The sequence below is a fragment of the Antrostomus carolinensis genome, unplaced genomic scaffold (genome assembly GCF_000700745.2).
Source record: "Antrostomus carolinensis isolate BGI_N321 unplaced genomic scaffold, ASM70074v2 scaffold7075, whole genome shotgun sequence".
Taxonomy (NCBI): domain Eukaryota; kingdom Metazoa; phylum Chordata; class Aves; order Caprimulgiformes; family Caprimulgidae; genus Antrostomus; species Antrostomus carolinensis.
In genome coordinates this window covers 3,532-12,647 of record NW_010314156.1, presented here as the reverse complement: position 1 = coordinate 12,647, position 9,116 = coordinate 3,532, and the positions used below count along the sequence as shown (strand labels likewise).

The window sequence follows — 9,116 nt, the reverse complement described above, 5'->3', positions numbered from 1 at the left end:
CTGAGTAACAGACACAATGATTTTGGTGCTTCTATTTTGGATGCTTAGTTTCAGAAGCTCATAGTTTTATTACCACATAAGTGCTATCTCAGAGGACCTGCAAACCCAGACTTCATCTGGTGTCATGGGGCCTTGAAACCATTGAACATTAAGCCTACAGTGTCTCAAGCTGAGCAGCCAAAATCTGTGTCCATTTGAGGAATGGTGATGTTAGTGCATACACAGATTTCTTCATGCACAGGGTGACCCACAAACATTATTTCTTGTCCAAGCTACTTTCCAATGCCAAATAAAACCAGAAAATGGGTCCAGTCCTTTGAGCCATTCTAGTCACCACAGCCATCCTTTGGTATGTACTGTAAGTGATTAATTCCTTTCTGGAGATGTAAATGTGTTTCACTGTTTTGTTTAGATTACCTCCAGGGTCTTCTTTGGAGAACCTGGACCCTGGTTCAATGATCTGGATATGGATGGTGATAAAACATCAGTTTTTCATGATATAGATGGTTCTGTGTCAGAATATCCAGGCTCCTATCTGATAAAAGAAGATAACTGGTTAATTAAGCACCCTGACTGCATTGATGTGCCCGACTGGAGAGGTTCAATCTGCAGTGGACACTTTGCACAGGTGAAGCTGCTTACCTTGCAGTTTTGTTATCACATTATCGTAGTTGAAATTTCTTAGCACTGTCAGTCCTGGCCTTTAGGAATGGACTTTCTTAAGGGTGCACAGGGTTTATTTATCTGCATGTCTGCACAAGTGGTTTTGAACAGGAGGATACTGTGGTACATTTTCAGATACTTTGGCCTTGACTGTTAACAGCTCTAACAACTTCTGCCTGAAGTCCCCTAAGAGCTCCATGATCATTAACAGATTAATATTCATAAATCTATGGGCTGTTGGCTAGTTATTTTTCCTCAATTTATGGAGGAGGGAAGTGTTGCCCACAGTGTTATGGGAAATGTGCTGAGCAATTGAAATTAGACTTTAGCTCTCATGATCTGTCATCCCGTTGTGTAACCACCAAACCATTCTTCCTACCACACGGGCTTTGAGTACTGCTGCTCAAAGTGAGAGAGTCCTCACTTTCCTCTGTTGAGTAGTGCCTGTTTTTGCCTTAGGTGTTGCTACCATTGGGTTTTTTTCGTGTAGTGCCACTAAAGCCAATTTGTAACCACTGAGCTGGTTTTCCTGTTTCTGAAATCCAGACAGAAGGTTCCTTGTTCAGTAGAAGTCAGATGTCTGAGGTAGATACTGTCCCACTGCTGAGGGTTGCCACTAACGCTGTGAAATACTTCAACCCTAATCCAGGCCTCTTTGAAGCCCTGACTGGCACATACTCTTGAACCCAGTGGATGAGGAAATGATCCTTCCTTTTTTTCTGAAAACAGTTTACTTTGTTGAAAAAGAAGCCAAAGAAACTGAATATGTGGGTATAAGTGTACAGGCCCCTGCTGAAGTCACAGGCCTTGCACCAGTTCACATCTATTGAGTAGCTGCACCTTTAATGTTTTACTGTAGTTCATTAGCCCTTGGTCATCTCTTTTTCACCTAGATATACATCCAAGCCTACAAGCCAGCTAACCTGAAAATGAAAATAATAAAAAATGACTATCACAATCACCCACTCTACTTGGAAGGGGCTTTGAGCAAAAGCACTCATTACCAGCAGTATCAGCCAGTTATAACTCTGAGGAAAGGCTACACCATCCACTGGGACAAGACAGCCCCTGAAGAGCTGGCCATATGGCTCATCAACTTCAACAAGTAAGTGATCTGATCAAATTCCAACATTCCAGCCCAATAATGTAACTGTAAATTTCTAATGGGTGAAGTCATCACCTCATGAGCTCTTCCAGAATGAACATGCTTGTTCCAGGAAGTCCATTGAGTTCACCATCTTTCTATTTAACATCTCAGATTCCTGTTTCCTCCCCCGGGAAGCTCTGCAAGATAACACTGTTCATTTTTAGAAGCCTAGAGCTAATGCATTCCTGGTGCATGGAAGTCACAGGTGTAGAAGTCAGGAGCAGATCTGACCCACGTTGCTTAACTAACCCATGGTTGTTATGTCTAATTTACATTTCACTGATTCATCCCAAACTGTTACAATTTTAACTGGTCAGGAAAAAAAAAAAAAAAGTTACATTTCAGAGTGAATTATTTAGTTTGGCTTCTAGTATGCCCGGGAAAATAATAATCATGTGTCGACTTGTTATAATGTGGGTCTTTGCTATTTTTAGGAATGACTGGATCCAAGTAGGGTTTTGCTATCCTAAAGGGACGACATTTTCCATTCTCTCAGACATCCACAATCGTCTCTTGAAGAAAACATACAAAACTGGAACCTTCTATAGAACCTCTCAAATGGAGAAACTGGAGCACAGATATCCTAGCAAAGGGTACTACTACTGGGATGAGGACACTGGGTAAGGAAGCAGCCCTTGCCAATTTGGACACTTCTTTGAGAAAGCCGCTGGAATCGTGAGTTGTTTGGCTAATGCCGTTAGCAGGGATCACAACAAAACCAGAAAGTCTTTCTGGGAATGTGACCAGAGTTTAATTTTCCTGGGACTCCCACGGCTGCCAGTCATTCATAGCCTCTGCTGCACTGCCAATTACTCTGGGAAACGCTTTGCCAAATGAATAAAAATTAGAAAAAAAAGAGAAAAGCAAAGTGCAGACCATGAAACTGAACTGGAGACACACCCAACCCTTTTTGTTTTGAACAGCAACCATTTATAAACACCACAACAAGGATGCGCAGGATCAAAGAGCATAAAGCCTAATATTTTCTGTTAAAGAATTCAAATAATGGGAAAGAAAGAAAGAAAGAAAGACTTAAAATATCAAACATGTATTTCTACATAAATGTATCATTCTAAAGTAGAGCTCATAGGGAGTTCAGGTGTCACCTAGTTTCTCTGTCTAAAGTTCCCTGACCTCCCCAAACCATTTCTGAGATGTGTATCCCCTTTTATTTGCGTGTAGTATGTTGAGCACTATAAAATGCAGACATTAGCAATGAGGGTTTGCAATTTACATTATTGCAAAGCATCAGGAAGGAGTCCACCAAACCCGGGAGTTAGTCATTTTTTGCACAATTGTCTCAAGGATGCTGTTCATTTTTCTCCCCTCCCTGCAGGCTGCTCTTTCTGAAACTCAAAGCTCAAAATGAGAAGGAGAAGTTTGCTTTCTGCTCTGTCAAGGGCTGTGAACGAATAAGGATCAAAGCTGTGATCCCAAAGACAGCTGGTATCAGCGACTGTGAAGCCATGGCCTATCCCAAGTACATTGAGACACCAATAGTTGAAGTGCCAATGCCTAAGAAGCTCTCCAGTGCACAACTGGTAAAGTAGTTCTTTTCTTATCACAGAATTATTGCCTGTGTAAATCTGTACTTCTGGCACACATTGTGCCCATAGATGTAGAAAGACTTGGTAGCAGTTCACTATATCCTGTGCTCGATGTTCTGAAATGGTCCAGGTACATGAAACAGTATGAAAGGACAAAGGACAAAGCCACCCAAGACTTCAGTTGAAGTTCAATACTTAGTCTTTTGGGGCTCTGTTCTGAACTGCTGTGCTTAAAATCACGGGGTGAAAATTGATGAGCTGGAAGACAGGTTGGTCCTGGGAATGTGATTCTGAAGACGCATAAGCTTTCTTGCCTGGCCTCCAGCTCCTCCAAGCTATAAAAACAGGAGCGTCAGAGAAGAGGCTGCATAGCTGAGTGTCTCATTCATATAAAGGATTTTGTACAACACTGTCTCCTATGTCCAATCTAGTCTGGTTCTCGGGGAGGGAGGGGGATATTTATGTGTTTTTTGTTTTTTCCACTCATCACCCTTGAAGCAGGTATGGACAGCAAAGTCTCAGAGAATTATGCGTCAGCTCTGCAAAGTGAGAATCACTCGTACTCTGCTGTTTGGGGAAACAATTTAAATACTGACAGGATGAGCAGAGAGGTACCATTGTGCCCAGTCTCATTAGCAATGTAATTTATCGAGTCAGTGCTTATTATGTAGCTTTCCTGTTGATTGAATTTCAAGGTTTAAAATGCTTTTTGAAAATGCAATGTTAAGGTAATGGACATCCTCACAGAAACTCTTTTCTCTCCTTGTTTTTGTTTTTGTAAACAGAAGACTAAGGACCACCTACTAGAAGTGAAAATAGAAACTTATAAGAAACAGTACTTCCACCTAAAGGATGACTTTGCATATATTGAGGTGAGTTCACAAGTCAACTTAATGGGACAAAATTCTAAGATACTTGCTTTGTTTGCATGGAAAAATTGTTTATGAAGTCACCATGAGTAGTCAGATGCAGGTCACTTTTGCTTTGTATTTAAAAAAAAATAAAAATAAATGCTGCAACTTCCCCATATTAGCAAAAATGCAGGACAGCTTGGCCTCAGAGAGCTGGAATTCTGCCCTTTGCTAGAAAGAGCAGTACTGTGACTCAACAGTGTTAGTGCTTCTTACAGGTGGTTGTTTGCAGTTGTGTTACTTTGACAGATTAAGAATATTTTTCCCCACACACAGGTTGATGGTGTAAAGTTTTTCCTCACTGATGAGGGCATCCAGCTGGTTGTGATTGATGGACATCATGGAAAAGTTGTTGATCAAGCAACATTCAAAAATTCAATTCTACAAGGAATTCCAGCACAGATAGAAAATTATGTCAACAACATCAAAGATCAGTGAGTAAATAATCTGGTGTTACTAAGGTGCGATGTACAAGGATGCTGTACAACATTAATCTTTTTCCTGGTTTTTGTCACCCAAAATGGGCCAGACGATGTGCTTTTGTACCTGCCGACTCCAATAGAGTCCAAACCTGAGCAGGACATGGAGGCAGCAGAAGGATGCAGGCTCTGTGATTTAGGAACTGATAGAGCCCCAGATAAACTGCAGATCTCCATTTGATTAATAAACTGCAGATCTACATTTATGTTGCGGGCTACAGACAAACTGCAGACCTAAATTCACAAATAAACTCTCAGCACTTGGCGGTACAGATGTGCACAGTCTACATTTTTCGATTGCCTGCATGCTCTCTCAAATTGCAGAGAGTTCCACTAATAAAATACATTCATCTTTGCACATGTTCCCTGCCCAAACAAAAGGGCTGGATGCTTTTATTTTCTAAGTATAAGCAGCCAGAAATGCAGAGTTTTGCAAGTGGGTGGTAAGTAGCCAACACATGTTCCTGCAACCTGGAGGACAGTGGGTTCATCTGCTGGAATGGGAAAAACATCAGAAACCCTTTAACCAAAGGTGTTGTTCTCATATTGATTTGTAGAGTGCTATTGGGAAATTAATATATTTTGTTGTTAATAGATCTGTTTAGATTTGAAATCTGGTATGTAACATGTAATACAAATATGATGGCTTTGTTGGTGAGTCATCTGAAATAACTGTGAGCAGATCGACAGGATATTGTTCTGGCATTTATTCTAGAGACCTGGGGGAAGTTTCAGCAGTGCCACGCAGGTGGATACAGATGTTTCTACTGTCTTAAATAATTCTGAAGGTTGCAAAAAAACATTGAGTAGTTACTGCAGAGAAACGTGGTAGTTGCTCACTTTTCTTTCATTAAAAAATAAGTGCTTTTCAGAGGCCATCATCCTCCTTTGCAAAACCTCCAGTCTCAATCCTGACTAAATCCAGCTCCTGGATTATTTTTTACTTTAGAAGACTGAATTGTAATTAGACTCCAGGTGTATTTAAGTCTTTCTGAGCCTCATTGTCTTCTCTGGATTAATGTTGGAAAAGGACTAGGATTAGGTTTAGGATTAGGACTGGAAGTTGACCCAACATGGTCAGCACCTCCCAAGTCTCATTCAGCTATGTCTTTGCAAAGACTGAACCCCTAAATTATTGTCCTTCTTTCACAAAAAGTTTTCCCAGCCCTTCCCCTTCAAACCTTTCCAATTTGATCAGGCACAGGATTCTGCTGTAGCCATGGAACATCTTTAATCTATTTGCGCAATGAAGGTGTTGTTCAGAGTCAGATGTGGGCACCGTGCAGATGAAGGGGGGACGTGACAGCCAGCAGCTTCTTGTCACCTCTCCCTGGCACAGCACAGAGCACAAAGCGCACAGAGAGCTGGTGCTAATGGAGGGAAAGGGGCCTCGCCAGCCTCTCATGAAGAGACTGCAAGAATAACTTTTAGGTTTCTGGATTTGGGGCTGTGAGAAGAGGTGTTTCTAGCAAGGACAAGCCTCTTCGTCCATTTAAGCAACTCTCTGCAGACCAAATGCCTTTTTTTTTAATAAATCTGTTTTTCTGATGAGTTTCCCAGGGATAAGAAAACAAAACATCTGGTGAATTTATTTTAAACTTCTATAGCAGGAAAGATTTAATAGAAATAATGATTTTAGCGAACTGAAGGAAGAAAAAAGAGGCGATTCAGCATTTGCAAAGTACTCAAAACCAGCCTGCCAGCTCAATCCACTCTCATAAGCATTGGAGCATTTTAACACCTCAGGTTTATTGTAGGAAAAGTCCTGATGACTCTTAACTCTTTCACTTCCCTTGCTCCTCTGCCACCACCTGTTGCTATTATCCCCTGAACAGTCCCAGTTCCAGCTGAAGTGCTCAGATGTAACTACTGCATTCAGTAGCTCAGGGCTTGAGCTCTGCAGGGGCTGTTGCCTAATTAATTTTAGGGACTTGTGTCCACGGTGATACAGGAAAGAGACCCAGCAAGGCTCTCATTCTGCAAGACTGCAAATGCTGTTTGAGTCGGCAAAGTTTCATTCATGGAAACCTTGCAAGGTGCAATGAAATAATTTCATCCAAGCAAGTGTTTGCTCTGTGATGCAGTTTTAATTAGGAGCCGAACAAGGATGATATCCCAGCCCTGCTGAGCTTAATAGCAAAATTTCCACTGAACTTTAACTACAGTGTAGCTCTTCCTAGATATACTTTGAGATAATTTTTGGATGTGTTTGTGCATCTTGTAGGAAGCAAGGAGGTTAACATCACTGAGTGGCTTGTGCTACTCTGTGGACAATTCTCACTAAAAGATTATCCTCTCATGTTTAATTTGGGTTTTTATTCTACCCTTTTAGAATTAAGCCTAGGCAGTTACCAACTGTTATCCAAGTGTTTACAGATTGCATTAGCTTAACACACTTACCTCATGCCTCATGTCTTTTGCTTATCACTTGACGTCTGTAGAAGACCTCAAGAATTTTGAGGTGAAATACAGTACATACAAGTAAGGCAATAATAATAATAATAATAATAATAATAATAATAATACACTTCTTAAGCAAAAGCACACTGAAAATGAAGGAAAAGTGTCAAGCCAGCAAAAAATCTCAAAGAAGTTAATTTCTTCAGGCTTTATCCTGCTGATGATGTAAGAACAATGAATTATTTGAGGCTTACTCAGAGCATCCCAGGGAAAGCATGTTCCTTTCTGAGCAAAGCAGGATGGAACTGCTGGTTGGAAACATTTAAATCATTCTAGAAAACAGTGGGTTTGTGGTTTTTTTTTTTGTTTTTTTTTTTTTTTTTAAGTGGCTTCTGTTGGCTTCCTAATAGATTTTGCATGATTGGAAAAGTGAATATATGACTAAGCTGTTGGAAAGCATTGATAAAAGCCATTAAAGCATAAACCACTGTAGTTTGTGGGTGCCTTTGAGTCACAGGCAGGAGTTACCAGTGCTCAAGACAGACAAACGAGGAATACGTTCTGATTTCATCTGTTCTTAAATGACTTTATTTCCTTCAGCTCCATAGTGCTGGTAGCATCTAAAGGAAGATTCATTTCAAAAGGACCCTGGACTAAAGTACTGGAGAAACTTGGAGCAGAAGAGGGTTTTAGGTTAAAAGGTAACCACTTTTAAAAAACACAATTCTAAACCCCTTTGATATATTCCACTTCCATGGTTCCAGTAAAAGGACCTTTTTTCCTTCCTCTAAACTTTACCTTGCTTGTTTCTATCAGCATGGGCTCAAACATCCTGGGACCAGTCATTTATTTATTCAATAAGGCTGTATCCACTGTAGCTCTGGATAACAGTGCTCAGTTTAATACTCTAGATGGAAAAAGTGCTCTGGCAGTTGTTTTTAGAAGTAAAGAATTCAAGGGTTTTGATTTTACAGATGCATTTTAAAGAAAAAGACCTTTTAACAATAGGAATATTGGACTTTTTCCCACTAAGTGCTGCAAAACAGGATTTTTTACTTATCTGAACTTATTTTTAGCTGGTTTTCTTTTGTAACAAAATTCTGATGTGATGGCACAACGCATATCGCTTTGAAAGTAGCACATATTGCACTAGGATATTGTTCTATTGTGCACTTTGCTCTGATCAGCTCTAACTGTGAGCTTCTGGCATGCTTTCCTCTTTTTGCGTTTGTTTTATACTTGCTAATGTAGGTCTTGTCTGTTGTCCTGTCCTTCATCATCCCCTCACCTTCCCCAAGCAGGAAAGGTTTCTGGGTGTAGCCACTATGCACATAACGATAGCTTCAAGAGAGAGCTTGAGCTGCCTGCTTGGCAGGCTTTTTCCTTTTCTCTTTCTCCTCTGCTATATATCACACATTCTTAATTAATGGAAGCATACAACAGGTAAATATTAATTAAACTTCATTAACAAAGTATTTCTTTAATACCTGGAGAATGCATAATTGGCCAAGCTGGTGTGCATGTGTATGCTTTTGTCCACTGGCATCTGTCCAGCCATGCAGGTGTAGCCTCCGTGTAGGTGTTTGTCTGGTGCAGCCCTGACACACTCCTAATACATTTGCTCTGATTTGCAGAAAAAACAGCTTTTGTCGGCTTCAAAGGCAGCTTCCGCCCTGTCTGGGTGAAGCTGGTCACTAATGAGGACTCAGCTAAAATCTATCAAGCACTGCCAATTCCTGTGGTGAAGAAAATGAAATTATGAGGACACACTGCTTAGCCTTCTGGCTGCCAGCACTGCCCCGGCGGGACGGACTACTGACTGCTCAGCGCAGGCACCTTGCCCGCTCCAGAGGTGTAGCATTTTGTTGTTGTTATTGTTGTTCAAAAAGAAATCTTACTGTAAGTAGCTAGAGTGGCCACATGTGACAGAAAAGCCTTCCTCTGTGATCAGCCTATGTTCTGTGATCAC

At 40.8% G+C, this 9,116-nt stretch overlaps 1 protein-coding gene across 1 annotated transcript in view; it reads left to right on the top strand.

Moving 5' to 3' along the window:
- The window catches only part of CEMIP (cell migration inducing hyaluronidase 1), a 51,629-nt gene extending 42,720 nt beyond the window's left edge, over positions 1 to 8,909 (top strand). Inside the window, exons 21-28 of the mRNA XM_010167536.1 lie at positions 413 to 628; positions 1,557 to 1,768; positions 2,245 to 2,430; positions 3,147 to 3,351; positions 4,143 to 4,229; positions 4,545 to 4,702; positions 7,748 to 7,848; positions 8,782 to 8,909. Coding sequence (XP_010165838.1) covers positions 413 to 628; positions 1,557 to 1,768; positions 2,245 to 2,430; positions 3,147 to 3,351; positions 4,143 to 4,229; positions 4,545 to 4,702; positions 7,748 to 7,848; positions 8,782 to 8,909 — 1,293 coding nt within the window. The remainder of the gene's footprint in view (positions 1 to 412; positions 629 to 1,556; positions 1,769 to 2,244; positions 2,431 to 3,146; positions 3,352 to 4,142; positions 4,230 to 4,544; positions 4,703 to 7,747; positions 7,849 to 8,781) is intronic.
- The last annotated feature ends 207 nt before the right edge of the window (positions 8,910 to 9,116 follow it).